Source organism: Elgaria multicarinata, chromosome 6 (genome assembly GCF_023053635.1).
Source record: "Elgaria multicarinata webbii isolate HBS135686 ecotype San Diego chromosome 6, rElgMul1.1.pri, whole genome shotgun sequence".
In the NCBI taxonomy this organism is placed as follows: Eukaryota; Metazoa; Chordata; class Lepidosauria; order Squamata; family Anguidae; genus Elgaria; species Elgaria multicarinata.
In genome coordinates, this window is record NC_086176.1 from 26,489,066 (window position 1) to 26,508,347 (window position 19,282).

General features: G+C 42.4%; 1 protein-coding gene across 2 annotated transcripts in view; it reads left to right on the forward strand.

Moving 5' to 3' along the window:
• Nucleotides 1-19,282, forward strand: part of PALM2AKAP2 (PALM2 and AKAP2 fusion) — a 278,607-nt gene that overhangs the window by 99,075 nt on the left and 160,250 nt on the right. For both annotated transcript variants that reach the window (XM_063129169.1, XM_063129172.1), the window contains exons 4-5: nt 15,824-15,938; nt 17,308-17,329. In XM_063129169.1, coding sequence (XP_062985239.1) covers nt 15,824-15,938; nt 17,308-17,329 — 137 coding nt within the window. The remainder of the gene's footprint in view (nt 1-15,823; nt 15,939-17,307; nt 17,330-19,282) is intronic.

Below are 19,282 nucleotides of genomic sequence, written 5' to 3' on the forward strand. Positions count from 1 at the left end.
CTCTCTCATCTCACACTATCGCCCCGCTCGGGCTCTCCGCTCCTCTGATGCCATGCTTCTCGCCTGCCCAAGGACCTCCACTTCCCTTACTCGGCTTCGTCCTTTTTCTTCTGCTGCCCCTTACGCCTGGAACGCTCTTCCAGAACACTTGAGAACTACAAACTCAATCACTGCTTTTAAGACTCAGCTCAAAACTTTTCTTTTCCCTATAGCCTTCAAATATTGAGTTTGTTCTGACTTTACACTGTTGGTTTTGCCCTACCCTGTGCCTGTTTACACTTCCCTGTGCCTGTTTGCATTCTCCTTCCCTCTTTATTGTTTACTACAACTTATTAGATTGTAAGCCTATGCGGCAGGGTCTTGTTATTTACTGTGTTATCTGTACAGCACCATGTACATTGATGGTGCTATATAAATAAATAATAATAATAATAATAATAATGGTTAAGAATACGTTAAAAACTATTCCAGCAACCAGTCAGTATCAGAGCTGGCGCAGCAAGGTTTTGTACTATTGATCCCACCCCCTAGCTTCTCCAATGGCTTAGCAGAGTGTGCCCATCCTTTATGCAATGGACATGAATCTCATGTTCCACATCTGACACACCATGACCTTCTCCTGGAACACTTTGCCTCAAACCACTCCTCTGCTCTTCTACACACCTTAACATGACCTTCCCCGAAGCCAGTATTCTTACCTTGAAAGTTGGCAACCTAATTTTGATAAATTAACCCATTGAGCAACATTATCAATATAGACTTTTTGAAATGTTTAAATATTTATATTAAGTCCAATTATATATACACATACTTCACTGGCAGTAAATCCAATTGGAATTCCAAAGTGGAATTCATGCTTGTGTAAACATGCAAAGGATTGGGTTTCATATTCTGGAACCTTAGACATTTCCTGTATTCTACTATTCTTGATCTTATATATGGTTCTTAGTAAACTCAGAGGAGTGTGTGTGTGTTCATGGGCATATAGGATAATGTGAAAAATTGTGGATGGAAATACATCTGTTTATTACTACTATAGTTAAGCCTAGAGCTTCTTAAGTTTCCAGATCAAATTCCATTGCTTACTTTCATGGATGAATACCTCACATCAATTACATTGTAGTTTTGTGTGATATTGTTGTGGCAGCATGATTTTATTTTATTTGTTAATGATAATGTGTACATATATACCTTGCATTGTTCCCTCTTGCAAGGAACCCAGGGCAGCATAAGTTGTTTCTCCTCCTCCTCCATTTTTATCCTCACAGCAACCATATGAAGTAGGTTAGACTGGGTGGGAATCTACACTGGTGTTATTCTAATGTTTTGAATGGGTTACTGTGACCCTGGGTCTCCAATGTTGTAAATGAGTTGTACTTACAGGTTCTATTTCTTAGTTCCAGCGTGGCTACAGATTCATGTGCCTCGTCCTACTGGTAATTTTCCTCTCCCTTTCTCAGAGCTGCTGGGTTTGCTCCGCCCACTTCCTGTTCTCCTTCCTTCACCCCATTTGCTATCTTATCTGCTACAGCAGATAAATCACACCAGCATTATACTGTGCAATCACTGACAATTGCATGCAAAGGACTCAGAAGTTTTCCACCTTAGAATCTGCTTTGATTGTGAAGTACTCCCATGCATCCTGCCTTAAAATTTGAATCTAATTGGGTCATCAGTTGATTTTTTATGATTTTTTTTAACATTTCCTCCCTCTTTGCAAAGGAGCTGAGGAGCGCTCAAAGGAGCGCTGTAGCTCCATGCAGGAAAATTAACAAGGGTCCAAAGTCCAAAACTCATGAGCAGCGGGGCTTAAATGCGGCTGCTGCTAAAACTTTTCAATTTGGTCTCCCATCCCAACCCTGACCAGACCCAACGCTGCTTAGCTTCAGCAAAGTGGCTGGTTCCTATGCGTTAAGGCAACTCCCTGGGACTTATGTTAAGATGTTTTGGGAGGGAGGGGGTTTGTGTGTGCTTATGACTATTGCCCTGCACTGCTGGCTAGGAATGAGGCAGGCAGTGGGCGGAGCAAACCCAGCAGTTCTCAGAGAAGAGGGAGGGAGAACAACGAAAGGATTTAACAATGTGCCCTGCAGTAACATTACAGCTACAGAGAACTGATACAGAGAACCACGTTAGAAAGAGACACTAGCAATGTTATAAGACTAGTGTAGATCCGGCCACGGAAACAGTAACTAGCCCAAAGTCACCCAGAGAGTTTTATAGCCAAGTGGAGCCCCAGTCCAACACTCTAATCACACTGCCTTTCCATCACATTGATCCATCAGTTCTCATAATGAAAAATGGTAAATTGTGCTTCTCTTCTCCTAGGATCAGTATTGGAACCAGTGTTTATTAAATTGTTTTGGAATTAGGAATGAGCAGTGAGATGGCCAAGTTTGTTGATGACATGAAATTAGTTTGTGTGGTTAAAACAAAAAGGGATTGTGTAGAACTCCAAAAAGACCTCTCTGAACTGTGGGAATGGGCATTAAAATGGCAAACATGGTTCTATGTAAGTTAAAGTGATGTTTCTTGAAGCAAAAAGCCCTAACTTTACATAAATATGGCATCTGAGCTGGCAGTGACTGACCAAGAAAGGGATCTTGGAGTTGTGGTGAAAAGCCAGATGAAAATGCTCTTCTTTTCACACCGGATTTCCCTAATGGCTCTTCTCTCCACAACCCAGGCTTAAAGAGACTTACTCAAAAATAAATGTTACAGTGGGACATATAGCCAGGTTATATTTCACACTGACCCTGTGGAATTACAGTTGAAGAGCTCTGCTTCTCTTACCACTTCTGTGGGCCCATCCTCATCAAGACAGAACATTACCTGGCATTACAAACCATTGAGGCCATAGACCTTCCAAGGGGCTGTGTAGTGGCTGCTTAAATTATAAAAATGGCAGAGATGCAACCCATGAAGGTGGACATTTTTACCTGTGCATGGATCTGCATGGGATCGGCACACCACAGGGAAGGGGTTGAGTATCCATAGCCTTGAGCATGATCACCATTTTGTTTCACTGTGTATGCATAAAAATAACTTGGAAGGGAGGAGTAAAAGAACATAATATCCAAGGTCAATGTTTCAGTGAATAAGACAAAAAACAATAGGAGAACACCAATTTAATCAAAGAATGTTGTCTGTCCCATGAAATAAAGATAACATTGTTGACCAGACTCCCCATCTCTTCCATAAGTTAATGGCCTATTTATTTTCAAGTGGCTCTCCTGAGCAAGGACCAAAGAAACTGTTGAAAGTGCAAAACAAGAAACAGGCAATGCCGTGGCCATGGGTACATAGTTCCATTGTCTATATCCAACCATTGTGAACAATAGATATATTTGAGGAAGAATAATATTTACATCCAAACTATTTACATCCTTAAAATAGGAAATGAACCTACTCTTGGGGATAAGGCTGGGCTAGGAGGACGGAGAAAATGCAGCACTGAGAAACTGCAAATGGCACTCAAATGCAGGTGAAAAAACAAATGAGGAAATACTTTGGAAGTGCCAATAACTAGAGGGTTAGATATCACATATGGCCGAATACATGTCATGACGTGGACTTGGAGACAGCCTATCATGCTTCCGCTCTCCTTAAATTGAAATGTACAGAACAGATACTCCTGCAAATAGGACATTATCACAATGTCCATTTACTTTGGTTAATCCCCAGCATGTAGCAGACAGAGACATTTGATTGAGAAAGGATGAAAAGAATACGCAGAGAACGTGTGTGTGGCCAATAGTCAGAAGAATAGTCAGCCAATAATCAGAACCAGCCAGCCGATGGTTAGAAGGAGCCAAGATTAAGGGTCAAGTAGCAAGTCAGGACCAAAGCATAACCAAGGAGGCATACAAGAGCCCAGAAAGGCTTTGTGGTTCAAGCAAAGTTCAACTGGAACTCGAAGGCTTTTTATACTCCATCCTACCCAGGAAGATCCAATGGCCAGCCTGGGTGGGTGGAGTCAATCCGGTGTCTGAAGGTGCTTCATTGAGATGCTACCACTTGTAGTGCAGTAGTCCAGCACATGGGCAGTCTCATACAGAGCCAGCAGTTCCTTATAGCGAGTGATGCATTACTTCCTGGAATGTGCACACGTAAATCTTCAGCGACTGCGTTTGTGTGACTGTAACTATGCAATAAAAGTCAGCAGGAGTTTTCATCACAGATAAATGAAACTTAAAGTTCATTCACTGTGGAGAAGTGCTGGGAACACCCTTCAGCACTTTAAGAGTGTTATCAACAAGAGATTTTAAAACCTTGAAATAGAATATTCTCATGGGAGATACAAAGATGTTGATCCGTTCAGTCACATGCGTTGATGTTCTCAAGAAGAGACTGAAAAATACAAATGCCTATCAAGTCATGAGATTCATATGGACTAAAGCCAACTGAAACAAGAAGTTGGCCCTGTTTACACAATCCATTCTCCCAAGATAAGACTTCTTCATGCTGCATATTTTCCAGACTGCCTTGGTAAATGTCAACATTTACTACAATAAATGGTGGGAAATGAATTTAATTTTAGTCATTTGAATTGTGGCAGCTGCTTGGATATAACTGAGATTGAGCAATATATTTCAGAGAAATGTTGTCAGGTTTGTTCCGGATACCAGTGTGGCCTGGTAAATTTTGTCATTTGCTGGGGAAAATGAAAGTGATGGAATTTGGTCATTACCCAAAGGCATGACCTCAATACTTACCTCCGTGTCAGGAAATTCTGAATGGTCTCGCTAGTCTCTCTTCTCGAAGAAGGCAGTTGGTTCGCATCGATCGATCTCCACCCTCCAGTTTTTTTGTGCCCCCTTTCGAAGAGATTTCTCAAGGGCATTCATAACTTGGCTCCACCAGTCAGGCCCATTGATGGCATGGAGCCTTTCAGTTGTTTTAAAGGCCTTAACAACTTTTCCTTTCAAGCCAATGGCGACGTCGGACCTCAGGTTGTTATCCTGGAAGACCGCCTTTTTAGTCGCAATCACGTCGGCACGCCGGTCTAGTGAACTCTGCACTCTCTGAGTGGACCCGCCTTATCTATCCTTCCAAAAGGACAAGGTTCTTCTCAGACCAGACCTTACTTTCTCACCAAAGGTCATTTCAGATTTCCACCTGAACCAGACAGTCACCCTACCTACTTTCTTTCCAGCACTGATCTCAGCGTTGGAGATGACGATGCATACTCTCTCGATGTCCGTAGAGCACTCGCCTTTTATAAAGATAGATCTACTGCCTTTCAATCTTCATCGTGTTTATTTCTTTGTTATTCTGGCCGAAACAAGGGATTGCCAGTTTCATCTCAGCACTTAGATATTTGGATTGTTAGTACGATTACTCTGGCATACAAGTTGCAAGGTCTATCGCTCACCACACCAGTTAGAGCACACTCTGTTCGAGCTATGGCTACGTTGACAGCTTTTGATAGGGGAATTGGACCCTCGGACCTATGCAGGGCTGCGACCTGGTCCCATCCCTCCACCTTCGTGAGGCATTACCATCTTGACGTTCGAGCTGATTGCTCTTTTGGAAGGGCGGTCCTCTCATCAATACTGGCATAGACACCTACCCTCTTGCCTGGTAAGTCAGCTTGCTATTCACCCATGGTGTGATGCACAGAGACCATGAAGAAGAAAGACAGGTTGCTTAGCTGTAACTGAAGTTCTTTGAGTGGTCATCTGTGCATTCACACAACCCACCTGCCATCCCTGCTACAGTGTTCATGCCTATCATGAATATGGTATCGACACTTCTGGTGTCGTGATACAATGGGATAGTATATGTCTTATTAAGTTCCTTTGGTTCCAAGGACACAATGTCAGTCTCCATGAATGGAGGGGAATGGGCAGGAACCCCTCTGAGCATGCACACGGCACTGTGGGGGACAGGTTCCCGACCAGAATGCCTCAGCTCTAGAAGTTTCCTGACTTTGCTTCACGCAGGCGCAGAGCCCATGGTGTGAATGCACAGATGACCACTCAAAGAACTTCAGTTACAGGTAAGCAACCTGTCTTTCAGTGCACTACCTTGGGCTCATGTTTTTTGAACAGAGCACAACATGCGCACGCACGCGCGCACACACACACCTGCCATGGCAAACTTCCTTTGATAGCTTTCAAAAGCTACTTGTGATATGCCACGGTGGGCTGTGGTGATTGCATGAACTGGTCCTTAGCCTAGAGGGGTCCCATAGACAGCCATCTTCAACAAGCTCATGAGAACAGAGTAAAAAAGGCAGCACTGTTGGGCATCATTCTACAGCATCCTCTAGCAACAGGAAGCAGGCAGAAGTGAGAACAGATGGTGGCCAGAGCTTCTCTTTCTTTGCCTTGTCCAACGGCATTGTGCTGCACGTGACCACCCACAGAGAGCAGAGCCTCTGTTTCTGGTTTTTAGAAAGGAACACTGCCTCCCGCCTCCTTTCTATCAGCTTCTGAGCTGAACCGATGCAATGTGAAAGCAGCAGCAGTAGTAGCCCAGCTGGGAGCATCCAAAGGATTAGCAGTGAGAGGCAATCTATCAAGAGGGAGCTGTTCATGCATCTTCTTTTGCAAAGAAAGAAAAGAGCAAAGCCCTTTTTCATGAGGTCGTCCAATCAGGATTTTGTCTCCAGCTCACTTCAAGAAACATCTGGATGTCACTCTCAATGCAAACTGCAACAAAGAGCTGATCACACTTTTAATGCTCATCAAATATTTTACCCTTTTCCCCACCACAGTTTTCTATTGAGCGCTGCTTGTTAATTTGGGGGTCATTGGTTGACTGTTACCAAGTGCTATAAGGTAAATACGATGGAGGATTGCAGCTGTAGCCAAAGAAGAGACATAATGGGTAGTAAATAACTAAAATCAAAAGAATATACTTCCAAGTAAAGTTTTTAGGATCACAATCAAGTTTTTAAAACCAAAGGCAAGCAAAATTGCTCAAACGTAAGTACTTGTTGTTCTGAAATTCAGATCTCCCTAGTTTAAAGGTATGTTAATGAAAACTGGGGGGGGGGGGATGGATGGACACGCCTACATAATGCCTGTAATGTATGGCGTCATTCCCTCCAGGGAACTGTCAGAGAGGCCGACGGAGAATCCAGCCATCACAGTTAAAGCTGTATACAACTGATATAACAGTATTATGCAGATAGGCCCAGTACTAGACTAATATATAATACTAGAGTGACAAATCAGAGATCTTCATGAATTTGCCTTTTCTGAGATCATTGGCATATTCATAATAGGGTGAAAAATCTTCATTGGTCAATGTGATGTGTACTTTTTTTTTCAAAGCCAAATTTAAAATGCCTGCAGTGCAGGTGCCAACTTTAAAAAAAACCCACAAAAGGTCATTTTGGTTCACTGAAATCAGTCAGCCTGCTCTAATGAGCTATTGCTTATGTCCGGAAGCAACGCTAAAGGCTTTACGTTCTGTGCTCTCTCGAGGTCAAAGGGCAGGCAGCTTTGGCTGGTATTCCTTTGAGGACCATGCAAGGTGCTGACTTCTTTCCCTGCTTCTCCTCTGCTGTACCTCCAAGATAGCAGCAATGGAGAGGGAGGGGGTGAACTAAAGAAAGAAGCAGCAAGAGGAGTCTGCCATGTTGCAGCTGTTCTGTTTCCTTATGAAAGGAAAGGAAAGGAACCTCTCGTGCAAGCACTGAGTCATTACTGACTCTTGGAGGGACGCCAGCTTTTGCTGATGTTTTCTTGGCAGGCCTTATAGCGGGGTGGTTTGCCGTTGCCTTCCCCGGACGTTATTACCTTTCCCCCAGCTAACTGGGTACTCATTTTACCGACCTCGGGAGGATGGAAGGCTGAGTCGACCTGAGCCGGCTGCCTGAAACCAGCTTCTGCTGGGATCGAACTCAGGCTGTGGGGAGAGTTTCAGCTGCAGAAACTGCTGCTTCACCGCTCTCTTCAAATTATCTTCCTATCTGAATTCTTTTTTGGCACAATTTTAGTTTCAGTCTCCAATTATATGCGAATCAGTTTGGGCTGGCGTCAAGGGTCAGCATAGTTGGGCACCCTGACAAGGTGAGGTCCCACTGATTAGAGCCCCCTCAACCTGTCCCTCCTCTTCAGCACTGCTACTTGCTTGTTCACCTAAGAACATAAGAGCCATGTTGGATCAGTCCAGCATTTTGCTCACACAGTGGTCAACCCGCTGCCCATGGGAAACCCGCAAGCAGAGCACGAGTGCAACAGCACCCTCCCAGCCATGTTCCTTAGCAACTAGTGTATGAAGGCACTCTGCCTCTGATACTGGAGACAACATATAGCCATCAGGACTAGTAGCCATTGATAGCTTTCTCCTCCATGAATTTGTCCAATCCCCTTTTGAGCCCGCCCAAATTGATGCCCTTCACTGCATCCTGCAGAAGTGAATTCCATAGTTAAACTATGTGCTGTGTGAATAAGTACTTCCTTTTACCAGTCCTGAATCTCTTGCCAGTCTGCTTCTTGGGTTAACCCCAGGTTTTAGTATTAGGAGAGAGGGAGAAAAATGCTTCCCTATCCACCTTCTCCACACCATGCATAATTCTGTACACCTCTATCATGTCTCCCCTTACTTGCCTACCTCTTGCTCTGCCCCAGAGGGAGTGAGCAAACAAGCAAGCCGTAATGTGCTGGTGGTGGTGGTGGTGGAGGAGGAGGAGGAAGAGAAGGAGTGTTAGTGCCACTGCCTGCTGGCTCACTGGCTCTCTAATTGGCAAGTAAGCAGAAATTATGAGGAAGAAGGGTAGCAGCAGCTGGCGACAGGCAGTGAGGAATAGGCTGACTGAAGAGGACCTGTTGAAGGTGCCTGGCCCAACTGCCCCCCAACAACCTGAGCCAGTCTTTATTATTATTTTTGCTTATGTATTGCACCTCAGGGCCAAACTACATGTGAAGTCAGGAAATCCATGATCAGTCCCTTGCCTGCTTTTTTAAAGGAAATACAGGCTCTAGGGCTACACATTTGAGGAAGGGGATGCTCTTTCTCCGTGGTCCATTTGTGATCAGAATTGCGCTTCTCCCCACCAGCTGTCTTCCTATCTATAAAGGAAAGTAGCTGATGGGAGGGACTGACATTGATCTCTAAAATGGCCAGCAAGGAAAGGGAGCCAGGACCCCCCTTCCCACAGTACCACTGCTGAGGTCAAATAAGTGGCTGCATTTTCTTTTTTCTTTTAATAACAACACCAGGAGGTGGATCATGGATCTCCTGACATCATGTGCCATTTGTTCCTAAGCCCATACCCAAAAATGGTTGTGTGCACGTGCGTGCAGGCCTAATGTGTGTATCGTATTAATCGTGTGTGGGGTGGAGGGCTGGATTGGGCCGTGTCTCACTGTTGTGCATACCCTTGGTGTCAAACTTGGGTTTTATGCGGTGTAACATGCAAAAGGGCCCTCTGCGTCTGGATTCATGTATTGCAGTGCTAGTCATAAGAACAGAATGTGGTTCCTTCACATGCTGAAGACTATGCTCATGGCTGTGCCTTCCATCCTAATTTTAAATGTCCTCACTAAGGAGACGCCCCCTCAATCGTGCTGTGAAGGGTTTCCCCCTCCGTACTGTATAAAACCAAGCTTCGTAATTGCCATGATATTTAGTTGCAGATGCAGAATTCCTTCCCGAACAGGGCTGTCATTCTATTACACATTCCTGGCGTATACCAAAGGCATACGATGCAAATTCCTTAAAATTATTTCTACATCCTGCTGCTGCTCTGGGCTCTATTTATAGCGCACAAAGCACCAACTCCTCAATGTCTAAAAACCATCAGGGTTTCCCCTCCATCCCCACCGTAGACATTGAATCTCTACCCAATCTCAAAACTACAGCAGATGCCATGTAATAAATTATATGTATACGGGTTTAATTTTTAAAGTAATTTCTTAGCTAATTTAGCTTTTGTGCTTGTTTGCAAAGATATGAATGATGTTGACATGGGAGTTAATCCAAATAAGCTATAATTCATGATGTTTGTCAGCTCTCAGTATGGTTAATATCCACCCTCCTCCCACCGAGGACTGAATTCCAACAAAGAGAGCGTTGCAGATTAAGTGCAACAGGGCTGCTAACTTTATTTTAGCACCCGTGGTTTAACTTTAATGAGAGCAATGAGGATTCTGTATTAATTACATTAATCAAATTTGAACATCAGCAATTGCCCTGAGGCTCATATGTTCCCAGTGTGGTCCTCAGTGCTGAAGAGGAGGCTTCCCTCTTCTTTATCAAAAACTAATTCCCCTTAATGGCATGAAAAAGCAAAAGGGGTTGAAACCCACTTTTAAAAATGTTGCCCTGCTGTTAGAGAAGATAAGTGATGCCACTCTGGGGATCTCACAATGCATTTTGTCATGCTTGTGTGTAGCACAGGAACCATGCTACTCATCCTAAAGTCCTTGGTTCTGATCTTGTATCTGCTGATGACATTGGTCTGTGGTATCTCCAGTTAAAAGGATAAGGTTACAGTAAGGTGAAATTATTCACGACTTGGAGAATGTGGATAAGGAGACATTTTTCTCCGTCTTCCATAATATTAGAACCTGGGATCATCTCAGGTCAAAGAAAAGGAAGTACTTCTTCACACATTGCAGCTATGAAATTCACTACCACAAGTTGTAGTGATGGCCACCAATTTGCATGTCTTTAAAAGGGGGTTAGATAAATTCCTGGAGGAGAAGGCTATCAATGGCTACTAATCTTGATGGATATGTGCTACCGCCAGTAGCAGAGGCAGTAAGCCTATGTAAACAAGTTGCTGGAAAACATGGGTGGAAGGGTTCTGTTGAACTCGAGACATGCGTGTGGGTTCCTGGTCAACAGCTGGTTGGTCACTGTCTGAACAGAATGCTGGACTAGGTGGACCCTTCATCTGATTCAGTATGGCTCTTCTAATGTTCTTCTGAAAGGCTTCAACTGTATCATGCCCCTAAATATCTATCAGCAACTTAAATTATAGATATTTGTGTACCCACTCCACATACAGAATATTAAAAACCAATTCAGATGTTACTCTTTGGGGATAGGTGTTTTCCTGTTTGATAAATTAATACATAGAATTCCTCAGGAAGACTTGGGTCTGATGTACTGATATCCCCTCATTCTTATTTGTGGTCTCTTCATCACACATAGAATCATAGAATAGTAGAGTTGGAAGGGGCCTATAAGGCCATTGAGTCCAACGCCCTGCTCAATTCAGGAATCCACCTCAAAGCATACGCTGTAGGGTGGATTCCTGCATTGAGCAGGGGGTTGGACTCGATGGCCTTTTAGGCCACTTCCAACTCTACTATTCTATGATTCTATGACAGGTGGTTGTCCAGCTGCCTCTTGAAGGTTCTGGGCTTTGCACCTGCATCAAGTCTCACTTCAGGAAACTTCTATAGCTGAGGGAAATGTTTTAGGGGGAACCCTTCTTCACCATCCAATGCGCATGTCCCAGCGGGTTCCCACCCATTCCCTAGCTGGTGCCTCAAAAGGAAGCTTCACTCAACAATTTCACTTCAATTGCCGAGGTGCTTATTCATTTTATTCTTCCTGTTTTCTCTTCTTACTGTCATTTTTCTAGCTTTACTGTTATTTCTTTGTTTTTCTATAACTATTTTTTTTAGCAATCTCCAATTGCTGCACGAGTCAGGGCATATGGCTTTGAGAGTGCCCTTCAGAAAATGTGTGCATTGCAGCAGTAAGTTGATTCTTTTTCTGGTTAAGTCTGGTCCATTGTTGTTAATTCACAAAAGGCATTATACATACGCGTATGCAGAAACATTACATGCGAATCAGCCCCTAACCCTGCAGATTCCAGAGTGGGAAGAACCAACCTGTATATATCCCAAACCTTATACAAAATATAAGGCCAATGGGGCCAGTCCTGTTGAGAATGGAAAAGCGATTCAAGTTGGTTAATTATAATCTCTGTCAGACAACTGCAAAAGAAGATCATGAAGCAATCCTGGCTTTGAAGACAAAAGCAGATGCCTTAAGCCAGAGAGGCTAAGCTGGGTGAAATTGGAAAGCAAAAGCATAAATGTCATGGTTGTTTAATGAGCCTTGGGAAGACAGAATCCATCTAAGAGGATTTATGTCAGTCCATAATAAAGGAATATTCTAAGATGGCCAGCAACCCCCAATCTGACACCCTCCAGATGTGCTGGCTAGGGATGATGAGAGTTGTAGTCCAACACATCTGGAGGGCACCTTCTACAAAAAGGGATCAAACTAGATACCTGGTTCTTAGACCGTCAGCTCAACGGTTCTGCACCCATGGTGCAGAGGCCACCAAAGATGTTTTCACATGATGGTGCTCTGCATGGGGGCCATCATTTTTGGAATCCACTTGCTTTATAAATGACCGTGGTAGCTCAGAGAGGCTTTGTGTCCATCGCCACCCTAATGAATATTTTTTCAGTGGTTTCCTTTCCACAGGGGAGTACAGTGCTTCCGTTAGTTTACAGAATAGGGTCAATTACCTCAAAATCTAGACAACAGAGATGGAACTTTAAATCTCATGCAAAAGTCAGAGAATAAGCCACCTACTCTATCCCCAGTGCCATCATGTCCCACTCCCCTTATCTACTGGAGTCCTGCATGTGGGAGAGGTGACCAGAGAACTGGAGAAGAAGCGGTTAGGAGAAGCCATTGGTTGCTTTGGCTTCTGCTTCAGTTGGGAATTTAGTACTCTCCTGTCACAAAGATTTCTCATTTTGGGTAAGGTGCTTGAGCAGGTGGTGGCCCAGCAACTCCAGGCATTGTTGGGTATGTTTGATTATCTAGACCCATTTCAGCCTAGCCTTGATCTGCATTACTGCTTTATAGTGGTATTGACCTTCACTGATAACTTTTGGGGCACATTACACATTCCATATACTGCTTTCATAGTGTTCTTTCTTGCTTTGTATTCCGCATTATCCAAAATAACTACAACAAATGCCATTGTGTGTCCTACGAGATAAATGCACAAGAGGAATATAGTATTATGACAAGGTTATCATAGTGATTTGACACAAGGTGTAGATCTGGCCCTAGTTTCAAGCCTGATTTTTTTGCATGGAAACCACCATGGTCAGCCTGATGGATGGTCCTATGCCAGGAGAAGAACAGGGAGAGTGCAACCCTACTCATTCTCCTTGACTGTTCAGCGGCTTTCAATACCATTTGACCATGATATCTTTCTGGATAAGATCTCTATAAAGGAAAGGGGCCATTTCCAGGAGGACTACTGATTCCATTGTAATTTGGTTTGCTTTGGATTTTGGCATACTGATTTTATTGTGAACCTCTTGGGTATCATGGCTAAAGGGCAGTGGCCTCATGGATCCAGGGCTTGGTTAGCAGGGACATCATCTGCCACCACCACCACCCTCAGAATTTCCTGTTCCCTCTGAGCTTCGCTGCAATCCTCACAATGGCTGGGTGGAGAGGGAGAATGGATTTTTCCCAGCAACAATATATTATCCCCTTTTTAATGCAAAGTATTTTGGGGTGGCTTGGTCTTAAGAAGGACCTGCTTCTGGTGGAGATGAAAACTTCTAGAAATGGTTTGTTGATATGGATCAACACAGATGCCTGAAGTTTTGGTCTCTCTTTGTGGCATGGTTGTGAGATCTGTCATGATGAGTGCTGGCAGAAATTACCACTACAGTACACCACTGCTGAAGCGTGGTAAAAGTATACCACAAACAAATGTCAACTAAATCAAATATTGCCCACTGCTCTGTCTTGTCCCCCTTGTTTTGTATTCAAGTGTTCTGACCACGAATCAGTCTGAACTCCATTTTAGATGGTTTGGCTGAGTGTTAATCCTGTCTGAAATGTTGGCTTGTAATGCACTTAAGAGGCAAGAATGAGGAAATCACTTCCTTGTCAGGTGTCAACTTCCTTCACAAGTTGATTGTTAAGTTTCCCATGTTTAATTCAGGTTTCTAGACATTTATGGAAATTTCAACTGATTATTTCCCCCACCCTGGAAATTAGAGTAGGGATGTTTGAGTGTTTTCCAAGTCACGCAAACATCTCCTGTTCCTGATCCCAAACACTAAAGTCAGCAGGAGAGCTTTTTTATTTTTGAAAAACATTTGCAAATTCCCAAACTTGTACTTGAGTTCAAAAAAGTTGTATTTTTTGGAACTGTTCATTTTTGGAAGTACACATCTTCATGCTTTAGTCAATGGAGGAAAAGTTTGCAGTTCTGAAAAATATGCACAGAAAAGTGCATTTTTCCCATTTCAATGAGCTGGAACACATCAGAACAGATACAAAATGAAAACATGAGCCAAATGAAACAAGCTTCAAAACAGGGATGTCCATCTCTGAGACAACCAGTACTTTTTTCATTCAACAGAATTCTGTTGCGTGTACAACTTGATTTGCATCTCTGAGCCAAGCTGTAGGCTATTCCCTGAACATCAGGAACATTTTTGCGCATTGGGGTGTGGGGTTCTGCAACTTGTGCAAATGACAGGTGTAATTTGCGCAAATTGCTCAGAAATTTGTGTGAATTGCAGAACCGTCCCCTCACCACCAAAATATGTAAAATGTCCGCAGAATCCACGAACTGGCCCATCTCGCTGCAGACCGAGTGAGGCACTGCAGTGGGACCCAGTAAGAAGTCTGAGGGGCCAAATGTAGGAAAACATGATAAATTCCACCACCACCCCAACGGATTTCTTTGACATTCCTACTTCAAAGTGATTTTTGGAGATTTTAGAGCAATTTGCAAGCTTGCTTTTCTCCCATTTCTAAATTAGCAAAAGGGGAACAAACAGCAAATGAAATATTTGTCACACAGAGATGATTAAAATGACCAAAAAATCATGGATAGACTATTATCAAATCAGTTTTTGTTTGTGTGTTGCCTCTAACTACGAAAGAAATGGGAGACCAATTCCAGTGGGCCTTCCATGAATGCTGATGGATCTAGATGAGTTTCCTAATGTCTCGGGGGGGGGGGTTGTTTCCCACAGATCCTGACCAGAAAGGGAGACATCAGATGACTCTATCCATCAATACGACAGCTCCCCCAAAGTCCTCAGCTAACTTATAGACCCATAGCAGCTCCTTGGTAATTTGAGCTGAGGGCAGTGAAACAATTAGGTCCACAAACATAGTAAAAATGGCAAACATCTTGAGACAAATGACTGAACAGAGGCTACAACACATATTAGGGCTTGCTCTATGGTGATGATTGCGGCCAAGAAAACTTTCTTCTCTGCTACCATTGTGTCTGCACAATGTCAACGAGGGGAGCTCTTTCCAGTGGTGAGAGGCTTTCTGCATGAAGGCTCGGGGACAAATCATAAAAGTCTTGAATGACCAGTTTGCACTACCTTTTGCAAATAAAATTGCTCACGTCTGTGTTGACTTGGATACCATAGTTAGTACAGTCAGAGATGAATGCAGACAGGACACCATCTGGTCATGTTGTAATGGGTGATGGATAGTTTCCAATTCTCCTGACCGTTTTAGTGGCTTTAATACCATTGATAATGGCATTCTTCTGGGGCATCATAGTGGACTAGGTCTTGGAGATATGGTGGCTCGATTCCTTTATGGAAGGATGGACCTAGAAGATGGTGCTGCAGGGCTTCTGTCATCATGTTGGGTGATCAGTTGTAAAAAACCAAATTATGTACATACATGTGTCAATTAACCTGTGTCAGGAGTGAAATTGACCTGACTATGACATCTAACCCATTTAAAAACTGCCCTTGTTGTGGATCTTAAGGCAGGGGTTATAAGATCAACATGAACCAAATGGAACATCAAAATAAGTTATTGTTTCACAGCTTGGAAGGAGATGTTTTCCCCAGATGAGTGAGATCTGCTTTAATGTATTTTCCAGGTTAGAACAAGAAATAGGAAGGCTAGAAAGCGAAGAATCTCAAATATCTGCCAAAGAGAGAATCATCTTAGAAAAGCTAAAGGAGACAGAAAAATCCTTTGAGGACTTGCAAAAGGTAAGACAAGAAACAAAAAAGAAGGGATCTGATCATTTTTATGAATTTTAAAGCAGAAGATTTTTTTAAATTTTATTCAAGTGTTTATTTCCAACAACTAGGACCTAAAGCACACGTTACTTTAAAGACTTAGCTAGCACCTATGTCTTTTTCTTTTACTATGGAATAAGGGGGGGGCTTATCTGGACCCTAGCATTGGGGGGTAGGATGCCGTTAACCCCCGCCCCATGTGGTCCCCCTAGCTGCTACACTAAGGTCCGAGTCCAGATCAGTACCCCTATTGGAGTAAAAAAGAAAAAAGTCATAGCTCCTTTAAAGTAATGTGAGCTTTTGCCTTGACACTTAGCAGAGGTGGAAATGGGAGAGAGGGTCCACAGACTGGCAGAGTAGGACTGGCTTCAGAATAGTCAGTAAAAGTCAGGCTTCACTTTTCAGTATGTCAGTGTGCAACAATTGCACAGTAACAGCATAATCCTATGGTGCAATCCTATTTACCTCAGAAGTAAATCCTGTTTCATTAAACAGGACTGACATCTTGCTCATATGAATAGGATTGCAGCCTAAAAGAGTGAAAGAGATGTAAGGTTTAAGATCAGGCATCTTTAAGAGTATAATGAGAAGTACGCCAGATTTCCTTTAAATATTAATACTATTCAATGTTATTATATGTTTAATATTAAATATGTTTAAATTAAAATTGCTAATTCAGACTATTTTACAAAATCCAGATCTACTAAAAGAAAATTAATTCTACCACGATTATTTATGTCTAGCGACCAAGCAGCGCAGACGTTCTAGTGATTTATGCACAATCCCATGGATAGAATACCCAATAGTGCAGCCATTTATTTATGTGTTTGTTTAAGATTCTTGATAAGCAACTCCATAATTTTGTAAATGACATAGTTTAACACTATTGGTATACTGAACATTTTCAGACAAAAGCAAAACCAATCTCAAGAATTTGAAGAATTGTATGAACTAAGCTTGTATTGTCTGACAATAAAGAAATCTTGTATTCCACAGAATAATCCAGAAAGTGGTTGAATATCTGTAGAATACAGGGAAAGTTGTGGAATATCCACAGAATATTCTGGAAAGCCTTAGAACTTCCCTACGTGGTTTTGTTGCTCCTGTTCATGGAGCAAGGATCCTGCTACTCTAGGAAGAGACTATTATTCCAAAAAGAAGGAATTAGATTCCCAACCACTGCCACTTGTGGCCCTTGGAGACAAAAAGGTTGTCCAGTCCAGCTGTATAGGACTGCTGTAAGAAGTATTGATATAATGTATACAAAGTACTCAAAGATTTTTATATAAATGCACATCGTGTGAAACAATGATTGATTCCAACACGTTTGTCTTTTCAGAGCTTTTCACATCAAGATGGAGGTAAGTGTTTTTCTTCTGCCATTGATATCTGTAAGCGGTGATGATATATTAACTTTTGATTTGGTATAACTCTATCGCCATTATTAATCTCCCATTCTACCTCTAGTACATATTACTTTCCCTAAGAAATCTGCCTGAAACAAGGAGGGAACTAAAATGAAGTTATTCCCAAAATAATTAAGTCCAGTAGCAAGCTTTCCTTTGATTTCATGGCCTGAAGTTCAGAGCAACGCCCCAGTCATACACGTAAGAGCAATAGATACATGCACATAAATATGTATCAGGTTGTAAGCCATCTGAACTAAATGATAACCAGATTCCTCAATACTAAATGCACTTACGTTACATGTTTTTTACTGTGGAGAAAATCACAAGTCTATCTTAATTTTGATTGTTCTTTAAGTGTTTTGTGTCTTTTATCTTTTTGTATGGTTTTTTTTTGCTTCTTTCTCTTTTATTGTGTGTTTGTATGGTGGATGTGTTTTTAAAATAATAAAAAAAATTAAACCTGAATACTAAATGCACTTACTTGGAAGTAAATCTTAGAAATGTCTGTGAAAGCAAGAATGTGCATAGGATCGAGAACTTAACTCTGATCGTTAAGGTACTCCACCATTCAGTTCTGGGGGGCTCCTGTGGAACTCTATGAATATTGATGCTTCCAGGCCTTGCTGAAGTCTGCAATGACAACGGGCAACCGAGAAGTGCATTGTGGCAGGAACAACATCACTGAAGTGGTGTTTCCTCTGTTGGAGTTTTACAGCCTGTGGCACTAGTTGGTAGGGGTTTATTCAGTGGGGCCTGGTTGCTCTAAATTTAGTGCAGCTGAGATTCCATTCTGGATTTCAGTTCAAACCAGCCAGAACTCTAAAGGAGCTATCCAAGGGGCTGAATGCTATCCCCCAAAGCAAGGTTCAGCAGCTTGTACAACTCCTTTAGAGTTCCGTCTGGTTCTGACCGAAACCCAGAATGGAATCACTGCACCACCAAAATCAGAGCCGCTAGCCTCCACTGGATTTATTTTTTAATTATAGTTTTGATCCGCCCAATAACCAAAGTCCTCGGAGCAGATTACAATAAATCTACATCCTAAAATGATTTAGCTGGTTTGTTCTGGCATAGCAATGGGTGGCATAATGATCCAAGCCCCTTAAGCAGCATTCTGAAATACTTCACAGATCACCTATAAAACTCCTCATCTGGAAATGCCTTCTAAGAGCAGGAACTGAAACCATTTTCTGAGTCCCAATCAAACAACATTGGAGGGTCTACCTACTGGATTTCCACTACTTATATGATACAAGTCATGTTATAGTGAAGTGCAAGATACCAGAGTTCTAGGTTTCCAAATATTATGTAGTGTAGTAGCTCTGCCAACGTACTCCAGCAAGGACACAGGTCAGGCTATCAAGAATCCAAAATAGCCAGAGCAGCATACCTTGGGATAATGAACAGGGGACAGGATGACCCTATAATCTATTTTATGTATTTGTCTACAAATGTTCAAGTCATGGCAGAATTCCAAAATTAGATGAGGTTTCCTTGGAATAACTGTAAAAAGTAAGTTGCCTTGCCAAAGGCAAGCAACCTTGTGAAACGCTAGGCAGCTGTTACCAACTTTGTGCAGTGATGTGCAACATTCAGTGAATCACAGTTTTGTGTGGGAGCAGTTTGTAAGATACAACACACAAATGCCTATTTATGTCTCTGGAATTTGTACACTGGTACATTAAAACAAAAACAAGTTACAGTTTAGGTTCACATTCATCTTTTAAAATGTTTAAGAACCGTTTGCTTATTTTTTGTAGGCTGCTTAGAAGTCTTATGATGGAAGAAAATGAAATTTTACCGCATTGAAGTCCCATGAAAATATAGTGTACTTTATCAAACACAATGCAAATATTATTTAATGGACACATATTGGCTGTAGAAACATATTAGAACCCTACCAGC